Source organism: Prionailurus bengalensis, chromosome A1, assembly GCF_016509475.1.
Source record: "Prionailurus bengalensis isolate Pbe53 chromosome A1, Fcat_Pben_1.1_paternal_pri, whole genome shotgun sequence".
Classification (NCBI taxonomy): domain Eukaryota; kingdom Metazoa; phylum Chordata; class Mammalia; order Carnivora; family Felidae; genus Prionailurus; species Prionailurus bengalensis.
Window position 1 is genome coordinate 146,447,916 of NC_057343.1, and position 17,141 is coordinate 146,465,056.

Consider the following 17,141-nt stretch of genomic DNA (forward strand, 5'->3'; position numbering starts at 1 on the left):
GCACCCTCTCATAAAATCCATCTGTCTGAAAAGGCACTTGTGGCCAAGATTTTCCTTTCCCACTTTCCCTTTTTGCCTTTCTGCCACTGTACAAAACAAAGGCATGCCTCGTACCCATCGCATCCCTTACCATGGCATATGGCTCAGCCGGGGCACTAAAAGGAGCAACTGGACCATGCCTTTATTTTAGCCCCCCTCTTCTGCCCTCAATCTCTATTTTTACGAGCCAAGAAGTATAGGACAGTGTATAAGTGACTGGACTATGGAGCCAGAAAGTCTGTGTGTGGATCCAGGCTCTGCGACCTAGAAGAGTCATCTAAGCTATCTCAACCTTAGTTTGGGCATCTATAAAATGGAGATAACAATAGTAGAGTGTTGTGAGGATTAAGTGGGTTCATACATGTATGAAAAAAGTATGACCTGTAGTTCATACTAAGTGGTGCTATTATGATTTCCAAAAATATTTCACTTTTTATTTTTTGCCAAATTTTAAATGTTTAGTTTTGATTAACTAAATAATATTAATAATTACAATTAAAACTCAGACATCTTAGTTAATTTAGCACTTAGAGGAGAATGGTCATGGGAAATTTTGGAAAATGAACTCTTTTCTGTCTATATGCTTTTGTTTACAAGAATAGGATCAATAAAAAGCTTTTAAGCATAAAATATACATTAGGGTAAAATTCTTTGACAGAAGCAGAATGGAGATAAAATCAAGGAGAAAAATGTAAAATATCCAATTGTTCATATATTTTTTTAAATGAATGATAGTGGGTATTATAATGCTGTGGCATTTATGTTTGATTACATTTAAGAGAGTGACATGATAATCCTTACAATTGTGTATATGTATAATAGCATATATTTAAAATGGTGAATATTTACAATATACTGGAAATTATACCATTTGCAACTTTTTAATGAAAAATTTTGGAAGTCAATTTATTTTACATTGAGAGAGAGTGAGAGAGAGTGAGAGCACGAGCAAGGAAGGGGCAGAGAGAGAGGGAAAGAGAGAATCCTAAGCAGGCTCTGTGCTATCAGCGTGGAGCCTGATGCCTGGCTCAATCTCACAAACTGCAAGATCATGACCTGAGCCAAAATCAAGAGTTGGACACTTAACCAACTGAGCCACCCAGGCACCCCTATAAGATATATATTTTTTAAGAGTAGGTGTGTATAAGCAAAAATGTTCATAGACATTGGGATAAGACACTGACTTGTAGGAGTAAAGATGTAAGTGAAAGTAGTGTTATAAAATTACCTTTTTAATTTCTGTTTTATGAACACTAGGTATTTTTCCAACGTTTTTATTTATTTTTGGGACAGAGAGAGACAGAGCATGAATGGGGGAGGGGCAGAGAGAGAGGGAGACACAGAATCGGAAACAGGCTCCAGGCTCTGAGCCATCAGCCCAGAGCCTGACGCGGGGCTCGAACTCACGGACCGCGAGATCGTGACCTGGCTGAAGTCGGACGCTTAACCGACTGTGCCACCCAGGCGCCCCTGAACACTAGGTATTAAGAACATAGGTATTAAGAATAATATCTTTGAGCCCCATGACAGTCTCTGTGCTGATAGGTCAGAGCCTGAAGCCTGCTCTGGATTCTGTGTCTCCTTCTGTCTCTGCCCCTCCCTTGTTCATGCTCTCTCTCAAAAATAAATACTAAAACATCAAAAAAAAAAAAAAAAAAAGAATACCATCTCCTTTATCAAGTTAGAAAACTAAGTAAAATTCTAGAATTCTGAGGCTTTCCTGGCAGAAAGTCAAATTGACTCTATGTGGACTAACGCGGCTGAATATCTCCAGTGCTTCACAGAGAAGGTCAGTGTATGGACAACACATGCACTCCCAAGTTGATTAGTATGTGATGCATGGGAGAGGGCCCTTCCTTTGAAGGGGAAGCTGGATTTGTCCTTTGATCTGTTTGTAGTTGTAGAATGGGCTCTTTCAGAGTGGATCTTGTCCTGAGGCCAAAATGGGGAGACTCTTCTGCTGGATGAATGCTTTGAGACTTTTACATCATGCTGGAAAAGCAGCTGTTACTACTACTGGAAGACCACCAGCTAAGACCAAAAAAAAAAAAGAAAAAAAATAGAATGGGCCTCATGAGGAACATGCTAAAAATAGAGTGTTTTCAATGTAAGAAAAAAAAAGGTGTTGAAGAAAATTCACATTCCCTCAGGTGTGTTTATTGACGATTATATTTACATCAGTTTGCCATTCTTATTTCGTGCCATGCCTCAAGATGGAAGTTTGGATGCCAATTTCTTAGTGTGCAAGTTTTGTGTCTGCATATCCATGGTTGTAATCATAATGAATATACAAGGCTGTGTGCTGGGTTTTTACACTTAACATTATTTTCCAGACCCTTCCCAAGGAAAGCCCAGAGCTTTTAGAGGAGTGATCTGATAATACTGTAGTCATATTTATACCAACTGCCACCAAATCCGAGGAGAGCACGAACTTTCCTTAATGTAATTTGTTATGGCCTACTTTAATGGCCATTTGAGACCCAGGTATCAATTGTTGGAGACTCAGGTCAGATAATGCAGGCCTCCTCTGAGACATCGAAGCTTTGGCATGCCGCTTGTGAAAAGTTGCTGACCCTGCCCCAGCCAATCTGGAAAAGCAGCATCCAGGAACATAATGTGTTTACAAGCATTTGAGAGAGTCACCAAACCCCACCCTGAGCCCTAACCCTTCTCCATATATTTACTGTCCTTCACCAAGTCACTAATTCCCAAGGGCTGCATCCTATGGCCAAGTCCAAAATGGCATAAATCCTAAGCTAGTTGCCTAGAGTTTTTGTAAAGTCTGTGCGATGTTTTTGTGAAATATTCCCAAGGAGGATTTAATTCTAACATTAAGACATTGCTATTTAAAACATTGAGGGATTAGTCAAGTAGTTTGTATTGGTGGCAATTATATTAGTTTTATAATTTTGGAGGGAAATGTGGTAATATAGATCAACAGCTATATTGATATCCCCACTGTTTTTACTCATTCCTAAAATTTGATTATAAGGAAATAATCTGTAGTCCATAATACACATGCATGCATGCACAATGTATAATAGTATAAAACTGGAAAACGGTCTAAATATTTAACCGTGGAATAATTGTAAAGTCTATTATATCAACCAGATGGAATATTATATACCTAAAAAGAAAGTTAAAAGGAGTAAGCAAAATATAGGAAAGTATATATGAAATAATGTTACAAGGTAAGAAGAAAAAATGAATCACAAAATTATATATACACGGTGTACATAACTATGAAAGATAGGTAGAAGGATAGAGATCAATAAATTTGGGAAGCAATCAGCCTTTAAGAAAAAGGAAGAACAAAAACTTAAGGATGACTGAGTCTGAAGCAATCATGAGATTCATTGACTGCTGGTGTGAGAGGACATGTGGGAAAATAACAGTGACTTCTGAGCTCTGCCTTAAGTCCATGTGGAAAGCCTGTGAATTTCCCAGTACCAGTTTTCTTTTTCAGTTTTAGACTCTCTTTTTTGTGTCCTGTACTTTCTTGTCTAGAAAATACTGAACTATATCCAAGCTATAAAAATCAGTTCTTAAAATTCCAACAGAAGTTACTATGGAGAAATGTAAAAAAATGGATTTGGTTGGGAAATTGGATTAAAATATACATTTTTTTTATCCTGACATTCCTTACATTTTTAATAAAATATCTTTAAAAATAAGAAACTGCCATTCTTGCCCATATGTACCAGATTATTTCTCTCTCTAATATATGTTTGCAAATACCAGGATGCAATTATTGTCTGAAGAAAATCTGTGATTACAGTTTTATATAGAGGAGTATAATTTCTTAATACTATAGCCTGTTAGTAGCATTGTTTTTGTTACCTAGTTTCAAATTATTAGTAGTCTAAAAAGTGGGAAAAATATCTCATAGTAGCTAAATTTTTTAAATAATTTTTTTAAAGATTTATTTATTATTTTTGAGAATGTGCATGCAAGCAGGGAAGGGGTGGAGAGAGGGAGGGATGGAAGATCTGGATCAGGCTTTGTGCTGAGGGCAGCAAGCCCCACATGGGTCTCCAACTCACAGACTGCAAGATCATGACCTAAGCTGAAGTCAGACACTCAACTGACTGAGCCATTCAGGTGCCCCAGTAGTAGCTAAATTTTTGTAGGTCATATCTTCCCCTAACATGTTTCATTATTAGATAAGTAATAACAGATTTATAATGGGTTTATCACCTCCTTAGGAATTTTCTTCAGGTAGTCTCTTTTGAGAGATCTTCTAAAAAGAAAAACTAATTTTAACTCAAATCACTGGGAAATCTGCTTCTGGGAGTAAAGGGAATCTTTTTTATTACCAAAGTTGTATAAGAAGCAGGAAGGAAATACATAAATGTTAGCTGTAAACTAGGGTGCTTTCATTAGGAATTTATATTGATTATATTTATCTGAAGAGAGCATTGTGATATTAAGAAATCATCTTAAAGATTCATCTGTATGCCTTTTCATTGCTTTAAAATTCTATTTGGCACCATTCTAAAAAGTGATTGTACTAAAAGACTGCTAGTTTCTTTTGTATTGCTCATAAAACATCTTCCTGGATGGTAGTTGCCATACATTAATATCTGATTATCAATGAATTAGGTTGTTTTTAAGTTTGTTCTTGAAAATCCTTGAATTTTGTGATTGCTGATTCACCTCTCTATTATGCCCCAACATACCTAGCTCTAAAATATGGTCACTGTTTTAGTGAGTATCTCAGAAATAGACTCGGTAAGCCAAAAATGGTCACCATTATGTAATGTAGTGGAAGTGGGAAAAAAAGAATTAATGCTTGGAAAGAACAAGCTCCCAATTGTTTTCCTTTAAGACAAAAATAGAATAAATGTAATGCCTGCAAGTTGTTTCATGCTGAAGTGCTACATTTAGTCCTTAGCAGGCTTGGCAATGGCAGGGAGAGACTACGTTCTATTCTGGAATCTGGACATGAGTCTCAGCTCTATCATTTCTGAGTGTCATGACCTTGGATAAGCCACCCCTCTGAGTAATTTTCTACAAAAATGGGTGGAGGCCAAATAAACATTCTTCCAACACTTAGGGGTTTGACTAGAGACACACTGACAGTGTCCTCTACTGACACCATCACCGATCAGGTATTTTTAAAAAATGGATGTTTCTACCGGAACAGGACATTTTAATAAAAACGTTGATAGGGAACACAACAAGGCTTTTAAACAGAGACTTAGAGTCCTTTTTGTCTTCATTCAAATCTGCTTTATTTTTCTTTCTGTGACGCTATATAAAAATCTCATCAATATACAAAATCATTCTGAGCCTCAGATTTTCTCATTTTCTCTGGATGAGAGCTTTGATTAGCTTTTTACAAGTTCTTCATTAGTAATTGGCTTGCTTTTTTGTTTTTGTTTTTGGCTGTTGTCTCTAATAAGTTTCTGTTCTATCAAAGAATTCTTTGAGGATGGTCTGAAATACTCTACTCTGTGTTATGATACAGAATATTACAATTTAATATTCTTTATAAAATGCAACCAACAAGTGCTTTCCAGATTAAATGTTCATTTCTTCTTTTTGATGCTGGTGGCTGGGATGGGTTGTTCAGTCTTATCATCATGCCTGACCTAGTTGTGCAGCCGTTCCTATTTAATTAATAGACATTTACATAAGCTCTTTTTCCCCCAGCAAGCTTCATAATGGTCTTGTTGGTTATCTCCTTTCACCCTGTGAAGTACCAGCAGTGCTATTTCTATTTTGCATATCAAAATACTGAGAGATTAAATAATGTACAACAAATTGATAACTGAATAAGTTTGGGAGCTCAGAATTCTGGCATATTAACGGTGTTGCTTAAAGCAACAACCCATATAGAGTCTATAAATATATTCAAACTCTGCTTTCTAATCCAGGAGTTGGAGTTGGGACTGTCAGCAGCTTAGGGAGGGAGCCCTTTGTAGATGTAGGCAGGAGTGGGAGAATTAGTTTCTGGACTCCCTCTGGAGCCATGAAAGGAAAGTTTTTTGTTAGCGGAGGAGGTGGTGTCTAAGAACTATTGCTGTGATGTTTGTAATTTTTAATAAAAATTCTGGGAAGCCTGGTGGCTTCTGTGCAGCATATGAATTTGAAGAACCCTCCTATTTTTTTTAAATCTGACTCTCCAAACATCATTAGAATTTTATTCCTAATTAACTGGCCAACAAATATCAACAGGTGCAACTTGAACAAAGCATAGCTTCTCTGGGCTCCCTCTGCCTCTCCAAGAACTGAGGAGACTTTCAGGGTATTTGGGCAAGACTTTCATTTCTTTCCCACATATATCTATTTTTAAATATTCTCTCACTGTCTTTGTATCTTTATCCTCACACACTCAGTGGGGAGAAGTCTGTCCTGGGATATTTCCCACCTCTTCCCCCCTGCCCCGCCACCTTTTTTTTTTTTTTATCTCTTTTCAAAACTATAAGAGGGGATTGTTTGTACTTCAAACCTTGCTTCTTTGCCTTGTCTAGGTGTTGATTACTTCCAGAGCATTCTTTGGATCTTATAGGGATCGCTTCAATTATGTAATAATGTCACCAACACAACAAACAAAAATAAATATTTTTTTCTTCTCTAACTAACCACACTTCTCAGTCTTTCTTAAAAGATGGAAATCTGTGTGTCCCTTACTTAACTTCCTTTCCGCTAAACCTGGGGTGATCTCTTTCTGTCTTAGAGCCTACTGCCACAGGCTTCTCCAAGTCTTGCTCTCTGTTAAGGCCTGGAACAGATGAAGTGCCATATCTCCAGGAAATCTTCGCTGCCCCTCCTCCACCAGTCAGAACTGAACTCTCCTTTGTCTGAGTTCCCATATTCCTGGATTTGTACCTTTTGAGTGGTACATAATCTGTTGTGTATGAGAGTGATTTCTGTAACCCTTGAATTGCGGATACCCTAATGAGCATGGGGAGAGATGAGGAGTGAAGAGAAGATGTCCTATTCAATTTGACTCAAGGTCCCTCTTAGCTCATGAAAATACATACCCCATGCACAGTCTGGTGTTTCCAACTGCATGGCACCCAACACAGTGTCATGGAAACCCCTCACAATACAGCAAGCATTAGATCTGCCGAATGACAAGAGTTGTTGAGGAGGCATCGGGATCTCACCATGAGTATCACTCCAGGGAACAAACAGTCTTTCCATCCATGGGTTCTCGCAGCTGGGCCGCCTCTGCAGCGTGGTTTCATTCTCATTTATTGGCGACCTCCTCTCTGGCCTCCAGCACTCGCAGGCCTTCCTCAGGATACTCTCTATCTCACAGTGGGGAACATCTCATTTTCTGCTAGTGTCATTGAGAACCCCACACAATCTTCTCTGGGGTGGGAAGCCTCCTGATGCCTCTTCTCCAAATGATGAAAATAAATAAATAAAATAAAATGAAATGAAACAAAACCCAGCCCACAGAGCGCATCTCTCTCTGCCAGCTTTTCTGGTTTCTGCTCACAAGTCCTACGATTCACCCCCCACCATCAGGCCAAATGACATTTCTGTTCTCCCTAGGGATCTGCTTTTCCATTCTCTTTAGAAATCCTAAGTAGAGGGGAGTGAGTGGTGAAAAACTTACTGACCTTTGGAATTCTCTCCCCTAGAGATGCAACTCAGGACTTTAGTGCTAGGGGTGCAGCTGGACTGTAAACCCCAGGAGTTGAGATAATGGGATGCTGTTTGATATCTTTGTAGTACCTAAAGCTAGACTATTAACCCCATGAGAGTAGATTTTGCTTCTGTCTTGAGTCTGCTGATATCTCTAGTGCCTAGAACAGTGCTTGGCGTATGGAATGATGCTCCTCAAATATTGGTTGAATAAATGAATGGTGAACAGATGGATAGATGGATGAATACTTAGCAAAAGTTTTACCCACAGGAGGTATTCAGTGATGTTTATTGAATGCATTAGTAAAGCAAAAAAGAAAAGAAAAGAAAAACACATGAACTAATATGGGATTGAGTTAAGTAGAAAGTGATGAGTGTATTATACATTTTAGTAGTGTTTCTTAGTTTCTTAAGGTGTCTGGATAACACACCTTAGGGGGATACTGTGGTGTGGCAGGGCATAGGCTAACTCAGAGAATTAAAATATGCATCTTGGTGCATCAGTTCTTTTCAGTAGTAATGTAGGATATTATCTTTTGTGTGGAAGCCAATAGATAGATTTTAGAATATAGTGTTACATAAGTTTCTATGGAGAGTTATTCCTGACTGTGCCTTCAGACCCTCTCCTTTGTTCTTAGATGTACTTTGGAAGAAATATTTGGGAACACAGATAGTGAAGATTTTATCTTATCTGGAGACTCCTATAAATGTACAGAAGATTCTGCCCCTGGTTTTGTGACAAAGAGAAAGAATGTTTCTTTTCCTTTAACATCCCTACAGTGGCATTGGAGGCCACTGGTGCATTCCACACAAACATTCCCCTTTACAGAATAGGTTGCATATGCCAATAATTTATCTTGGTACAGTAGCATGTATTTGTCTATGCAGTCATTCCATTAATATTTATTGAGTGTCTACTAGGTGAAAGGCACTGCTATGGATGCTGAGATTGAAATAGTAATGAGAATACTTTCTCTGTCCTCAAGAAATTACAGTATAGTAACAGGAGGCTCCTGTAAATGGTCGATTACCTGTGCAGAATGGTGTGGAATTGAGCAGTAGGCTTAAGCATGGGGTGCAGTGGGGACACAGAGGGAGGGCAACTGATACACGATTGGGGTAAAAGAAAGCTGAGATCTACAGTTCATCAGTTTGAGCCCCCAATCAGGCTCTGCACTGATAGCATGGAGTCTACTTGGGATTCTCTCTCACTTCTCTCTCTGCCACTCCCTTGCTCATGCTCTCTCTCTCTCTCTCAAAATAAAGAAATAAAAAAAAAATTTTAAAGCTGAGATCTGTAGGAGAAAAATGGACATTAGTAGGTAGGAAAGGGTGGGAGGGTATTCCTAACAGAGAGAACCTCATGTACAAAGGCTTGGAGGCAAGAAAAATAGTGTTTGGGGAACAGCAAGTCATTTAATGGTAAACTGTACATAAATATAAGTAAATATCTAGTTTTCTAATTCTGACGTTTTTATTTATTTTTGGGACAGAGAGAGACAGAGCATGAACGGGGGAGGGGCAGAGAGAGAGGGAGACACAGAATCCGAAACAGGCTCCAGGCTCCGAGCCATCAGCCCAGAGCCTGACGCGGGGCTCGAACTCACGGACCGCGAGATCGTGACCTGGCTGAAGTCGGACGCCCAACCGACTGCACCACCCAGGCGCCCCCAGTTTTCTAATTCTGAATAGGATTTTTAAACACAAGAATGATAAAAGAAATGAAAGAAAAATTATATGTTAAATTATCTAATGTTATATTCCCCATATAAATCATCATGAATAAAATTTAAAGATAATGAGAAATCTGGAAATTTAAATTATTTTTAGTAATTCAGCATCTTTTATGGGAGCAGGTATTACCTGTTTATGGACCACTATATTCCTAACATTTGAACCATTGCATGACTCACGGTGATGGTTGAGTGAATGAAAAGGATCAGTGTCCTCAAAAGGTACAAAAGAGCTAAAACATATTAATAATAAACCCCTGCAAAACCTCACTAGACAAATAGTCAAGAAAACATGAATAGACACTTCAAGTTGGGAGTCATCCTTGTTCTTTCCTATTTCTTACACAGCGTATTGAATCCTTTAGCAAATCTTGTTGGCTCTCTATTCAAAGTAAATCCCAAACCTGACCTTTCTCCCCCATCCACACTACCATCACCTAGTATAGGCCACCACCATATCTGAGTTACTACAACACCTCCTAGCTGGTCTTCTGCTTCTCCTTCTCCTTCTCCAATATCCAGACTGATATTTTAAACTGTAAATCAGAATATGTCGCTTCTTTTTCCAAAATCCCCCAATGTCTCCCCATCACACTCAGAATAAAAGTCCAAATCTTTTATATGCTTTGCAAGGCCCTATATGATCTTACCTTTTGGTTACCTTTCCAGTCTTCCTTCTGCCAGTATTACCCTACATTTCATCTGGCCACATTGGTCTTCATGCTGTTTCTGGAACACTCCGAGCACTCTCCCTCACTAGAATCTTAGTGTCTTTGCATTTGTTCTTCCCAAGCCAAAAATACTCATTCCCCAAAGAATTACCTGGCTTGCTCTTTACTTGGTCAGCTCTCTGCTGAAACGTTACCTTTGCAAAGAAGCCTTCCCTCACCAACTTACATGAAATAGCATGCCTCCCCATTATTCTCTATATATTAGTTTTTTTTTCTCCTAACCATTTGACCCTTTCTGCTTTACTCTGTATAGAACATATAAAAAGAGTGAAAGATGTAGACCCAGAAAATTCCTAAACATGTTGAGTGTGAAATTAGGATCCCTTTTATTCCCTTTCCATCCCTAGGCACCAGAGAGAAGCATATGTAAACTTCTCTGGAAGGATGCATTTTTAATCCTAGGCATCAAAGAAATACTAGATTTATAGTTCTACTACCAGGTCACAATTTATTTTTTTTATTTAAAAAATGTTTTATTGGAGAGAGAGAGGGAGTGTACATGCCTGAGCAGGGGAGAGGGGGCAGATGGAGAGGGAGAGAAAGAGAGAGAGAGAGAGAGAGAGAGAATCTCAAGCAGGCTGTATGCTCAGCATGGAGCCCAATGTGGGGCTCGATCCCATGACCCTGGGATCGTGACTTAAGCCGATATCAAGAGTCAGATGCTTAACCAACTGAGCCACCCAGGCACCCCAGTCACAGTTTAAAAAGTACAGAATTCATAAGAAGCCATTAAAAGTGAGAGGTAGCAAAAACCACAAACTGTAGTATCAGATGCTCAAATTCATATGTTAAAAAATTTTGGTGCAAAATATAAAATAAATATGTTGAATATGATTCTTTAAAAGGAAGGGAATACTGACAGTATAATGTAGGAAGAAGAGACTATCAAAAATAATCAGGTAAATGTAATAAACAATCAAATAGAAACTTCAGAAAGGAAAGCATCTAATTAGAAGGCCTAACTAGAAAGCAGATAAATATAGTTAAAGAAAGCATTAATGTGTTAGAAGACTCTGAAGAAATTATACACATTGTTGCAAAAACTAAAAGGAAGATGGTAAATATAACAGGTTAAGAGATACTAGGGAGAGAGGAGGAGAAACAAATGTCTGATAGTAGTTCCAGAAAGAGGGCCTAGAGAGAATGAAGAGTGAGTATTCACAAAGCTGTTGGTGAGAATTTTCCAGGACTGTTGCAAGGACTCTGATATTCAGATTCAGAAGGTTCAGTGAATCTGAGCAGGATAAATGAAAAGGAATCGACACATAGACACATTATGGTAAAACACTGAAGGGAAAGAGAATATCTTAAAAGAAGTGACAATTAGAATCGATAATTCACTTCAAAACAGAAAAGAAAAAAGAAAATGGAAGCCACAAGGAAATGGGATTATATATTCAAAGTGTTGAGAGAATATAATTGTAACCTAAAATTTTATACCCACAAACACTCATTTTTTCAAAAACGGAGACAAAATAAAGCATTCACAATGTGGCACATTTACTACCTACAGATCTTCACTAAGAGGTGCTCTGAAGGATGTAGTTCAATGATAGTGAAAATGATCCCAGAATGAATATCTGAAGATCTAGGGAAAAAATAGGAAGCAAAAAGAATAGTCAAATGTGAGTAAATTTCAACAAACACTGAGTTCAAAAATTAATAATATAAAATTTATGGGATTAAAAAAGCCAAAGATACAACTGAAATACAACAGTAGTACAGGAATCAGAAAGGAGTGATCAGAGTTAAACATTCCAAGTTACTTGAATTATTTGGGGAAAAGGCAAATAGATTGAGTAATTGTATTTTATTAAGTAAAACATTTACTTAAAGATTGTGGGATAACTATTAGAAGTTTAGAAATACAGCCTGTACTTTCAAATTAATAAAAAGAGAAAAAAAAAAAACAATGAGAAAAAACATTTGAACCTATACTGAATCTAAAGGAAAGCAACAGAGGAATACAAGTGAAAAGGAAAAGAAACATTAAAAATAGAATAAGTAAAAAAAGTCTAAAATAGAAAAAATAAAATTAAATTATATCAGTAATCACAAAGCCTACAAGTGAACTAAACACTCCATTTAAGAGATAGATTATTAAGGTGGATTTCTTAAAGAATCTATGTTATTTTTATAGGAAATACATGCAACATAAGGACACAGATTGAAAAGCAAATAATTTTTAAAATGCATTAGGTAAGTAGAAAGTTGGTGTGGCTATATTTATAGCAGATAAAAGTTCTTTTGGGGGAAGAAAGCATAATCAGAGATAAGTATGATCACTGTATTAAAGCCTCATTCTCTGGATATATGCCTTCAAATAACATAGCTTCAGGACATAGAAAATGAAAATTGACAGACTTGAAGCAGAAATGGACAAATCAACTATTTTAATGAGAGATTTAAACTTCTTTTAGAAATTCGTAGATCAAACAGATAAGAATCTCGAAAACATGGACAGCACAATTACCTGGCTAGATCTAGTGGCACATGGGGAGCACTCTGGCCAACAACTCAAGATTACATATTCTTTATGCATATTTTTAAGTACCCATGCAAAATTAAAAAATTAAGAACAACAAAATAAATCCGAACAAAATATATACAGGGAAAAAATAAAAATAAGTATAGAAATCTGCAAAACAAAAGACAAAGAAACCTCAAGAACACCACCAAAAAACACATATGGCAGGACTGGCATATAGTGGGTACTTGGTACATATCTTTCTGTTCATTGAATAAAAATCAATAGAAGACTATAAACATGTGTACATGAAAAGGTTTGAAATTCACCAAATAGTGATTAAATCTGAATTGGTCAGTCTTAGGTTATCCTGCTTTTTTTCTTTGTTCTTTTCTGTATTTTCTGAGCTCTCTGTATGTATTTCCCTTACAATTTTATGAAAACACATTATTTTGAAATAAAAGTAAGTAGATTTTTGCAGAGATGGACTACAGAGAGGATTAAATGTCCCTGACAACACCTCTGGTCAGTGGGGTGGGAAGGTGCAATGTAAGACCACACTTCAGAGGTCCTTCGCTCCCTACTACATGGATGACTTTAAGTGTAATCCCTTTGAACCCGTTCTCCAAGTGGCAACAATAAAGCCTTCCTCAAAGAATTACTCAGATAGGTGACCCCGTGCAAAGCACTTAGTACAGTGTCTCATACTGCAGACGTTCAATAGCCGTTTTCCTTTCCCTGCTTGAGGAAGCAGGCTTAGGGAAATATCCCTCTCCATTTCTAAGGAATATACCCTGAGTGGAAGGCAAATTCGATCAGTCTGGAATATGCAACTGGATGAAAGCTTCATATGTGAAATTATATTTGTGCCCTCCTGGAGAGCCAAGAAAATTAAGAAATGAACCAAGAAATTCATCTCCTTTATTAGATGTAAGAATGAAGGTGCAGTATTATCATTTCCTTGTGATAGTCATATCTAATAGTTCTGAAACCAATTCACAGTATTCATGTCAGACTTATTTTATGAGACATTTAACCATTGCTAAATTAAATTTCATAGGAGAATGTGCCTATATAACTCCTCTGGAGTTACAGAGATAGAAATCTGACCCATCATTTCTATTTTCACGGAAAACCATTTAGCAGAACTTTGTTCCAGTAGAAGTGTTTATTGAGTTGTAAGCCTAACACAGTTCACTGGCTGCATGTATTTCCACACTGACATTTTTCTCAGTGCAGATTTGCATCAGTTCATTAGTACTGACAGCAGATGGTAGTACTTTCACACAAATTTACCTTCTGAATTGATCTAAGAAATGTCACTAAAAAGATCCTGACAGTTTTGATGTTCTTCCATTTCTGAAAATGGTATGTTAAACAAATAAGGTGTAGGGTTTTAGATTTTTTTGAACTCTAGCTCATAATTCCTAAACTAAAAATGAAAGACGGCTTTCATCTCTGATTCTGGCTGTCTGAAGGAGAGAGTAGAAAATGCAGATAATGTTTCCTGATGGCATGAACCTTAAAAAATCTCCAGTGCAGAAAAATGGCTTTTGGAGAATATTATCCAGATTGATTGTCTACACTGATAAGACACCTCAAATTATTTGTAAATTCTCTACCGTAACTTTGAATATAAATTGTTTGGCTTGCAAGATTAGCTGATTGAATGTTACTGAAAAAATAGTATCAGCTCAGGTCATAAGGCTCACTTTGAATTCTGTCACTTCTGCAGCATTAACATATCGCTAAGATTAGCCACATTTTAAAACTATAGATTTGCCGTTAGTTAGGGTTAAATCATTATAAAATTGTCAGACAAGAAGACTTAATATTTGCTAAGTGAACGATGAGGGAAGATATGAATTCTAATCACATCGGGGAAACTTTTTATTTTTCTATATTGTATAATCATTATTATATTCATAATGACTTAAGGCCTGTATTCAGTAGTCTTATATATTTAGAAGCCAGGATTTTTGAGTATTTTAAAAATTAATTTTCCATCCGTATCTGAGAAGTAATTAATGGTTTGGTTAGTTTGCCACAACTAAGAGAAGCTGACACACTTGAGAAAGCATTGGGTGTTGGCCATATACAGTTTAACCATGGAAGTGATTATGGATGCTTTTGACACACTGCTAGAAGAGTGGCCATGATTAGCAACATATTTAAGGGATTTATTTAACAACAAAAAGGAGCTTTTCGGTTCTAAATGCTCTCAAAATCAAGGGACTCTGTTTTATTTTATTCATAACGCTTATTATTTTCTGGATTATTTTGTCTATTTATTTGTTCTATAAATTTATTGGCTGTCTCCTGCACTGGCATGAAAGTTCCCTGGGATCAGGGACTTTGTTTATCTTTGCAATACAGTGATCTCTATTACTATATCCAGAACTGTTCCTGGCAGACACATAAGACATGATCAGTAGATATGTGTTGAATTAATAAATACTAGTTTAAGGCATGTAAGGAGAGCCAGAATCAAGCTGGACGGGAAGACTTGCTATAGGCATAACACATTTGGGCTCTGACCCTAGGCTCTGCTTAGATTCGAATGGGAAGGAGGGGTGGGAAGAGAGCAGGAAAGAGGGAGCCCAGGCTCTGCTGTAAGAGTCAGGCCACTAGGCAGACTCTGGAGGTGGCGCTCAGGAGACATACACTGCCCCATACCCAGTGGATACCCCAGCCCTCAGCACACACATACATCCCCAAATATCCATACCCAGCGTCTCCAATACACGGTGGAATGGTGCCTCTGTTTCCTGTGAGCAGGTGTGTGCACATGCACACCAACATGAGTGTTTTGGGGTTGGAGGGTAGAGTTAGCAGCAACAACCACACGTAATTCTTTCCATGGATGCTCTGAGTTCAGCTTCTCCTTGGACTGGCTGACAAGAGGAGAAGAAGCCAGGAGAAGAAGCTAGGCCCCTAGTCCAAATCCAGCCAACAGGCTTGTTTTATTTGGCCCACTCTATGTTTAAAAAAAAAAAAAAAAAGTGCCAAAATTTAAATTTAGGAGATTTTACATAAAAATCTGGATTGCTAGGTTATTTTGACAAATGGGAAGACCTGGCACACTGAACCTACATTCCCACATGGCACAATTGGCTGGAGCAGAGTGGCAAGCCTAGCCTTGGCTGGGCACACTCTCCATTTCCCCACAGTCCCTGTCACCTGCTTGTGTATTTAACTGACCTCGCTCCTTCACGCTACCTGTGTGATCTTTGTAGGTATCTGTCCCAGGTTGCTTGGCCAGCTATAACAAAATACCACAGATTGGGTAGTTTACACACAACGGAAATTTATTTTTTACAATTCTGAAGTCTGAGATCAGTATACCAGCCTGTTCTCATAAGGACGCTCTTTCAGGTCACACACTTCTTGTGTCCTCACATGGCACAAGGGGGTGAACTAGCAATTAGGGGGCAGGATCTCTTTTATCAGGTCCAAATTCTCATTCCTGAGGGCTCTACCCTCATGACCTAATCACTTCCTAAAGGCCCAACCTCCTGTAATACCTTCACACCGGGCTTTAGGATTTCAACATATGAATATGGGGAGATGCAAACATTCAGACCATAGCAGTATTTGAGTTTGCAGTCTTTGGAGTAGTTGTGAATCTACAATGTAAACGATCAATAAATTTATTGTTATAATTGTTTTTGCATTGGTACAATTTGTGCGTGGATCACTCACTACATAGAAATCTCCTAGGGCTCCCCATTGTTGGCCAAATTATGTCCACATCGCTACACTGGCAGCGGTCTGACCTGTATCTTGGATCCAGTCATTCGCCTATGAAGGCAGTGGCGTTGCATCAAGTGAGTTTTGATTTACAGAAACGGCCCAATAAGCTTGGGAGAGACAGAAGGATAGAAACAGATAAACAGAGGAAACTCAGAAAGAGACAGACAGAAGTACAACAATTTAAATAATGCAAGCCATTCTCCTGCTTCCTCTCCCCTCCCCTACCATTCTACCCACTGAACATGTGCCTGTTGGCACCGCAGTGATGCTTGAAACAATCAACACATTGGCAAAGTTTACGTAAAAAAAAAAAAAAAAAAAGTGTGAAAGATTTTGGTTCCCTTACAATGAGGCGAATGAAATACGTTGTTCACGTGGTCAGGCTACTGGGCTTCACAGACAGCCTTGAGGAAAAACCGGAGAATAATTACAGGCCATAGAGTAACATTAGTTGACAAAGAGAGGAAACTGATAAAATTTGTCTACAGTTGGTATTGTGTAAACAAAACTGTGTACCCTTCTATACTTTATCAATTCATAACTTCTTATCATGTGTGGATTATGAATTATATTTCAAAAACTGAAATTGATCTGTATCTTAATTTAGTAACTTGGAATTTAAAGCAAACTTTTATTTTAACAAACCAGATTGTGCGTTTTAACTTTTTCAAAGTAACTCACACTGGCATCCTGGACCAACTCTGATTCCTACAGGAGCATCCAATACTTGGGCAGCCTTTTTTTGTACTTCATCCCTGCAAGACGGATGATTTCATGACTCCTGTGTTAAAGAATTCTCAAAAAATCAATAGGTAA

General features: G+C 37.8%; 1 protein-coding gene across 4 annotated transcripts in view; it reads left to right on the forward strand.

The window, feature by feature from the left end:
- ATG10 (autophagy related 10) overlaps positions 1–17,141 on the forward strand; it is a 260,178-nt gene that overhangs the window by 230,577 nt on the left and 12,460 nt on the right. For 3 of the 4 annotated variants that reach the window (XM_043593209.1, XM_043593201.1, XM_043593216.1), the window contains one exon: positions 17,040–17,137. In XM_043593209.1, coding sequence (XP_043449144.1) covers positions 17,040–17,137 — 98 coding nt within the window. Of the gene's footprint in view, positions 1–6,721; positions 7,408–17,039; positions 17,138–17,141 lie in introns of those variants that run through there. The other variant, XM_043593224.1, reaches the window with a different exon arrangement.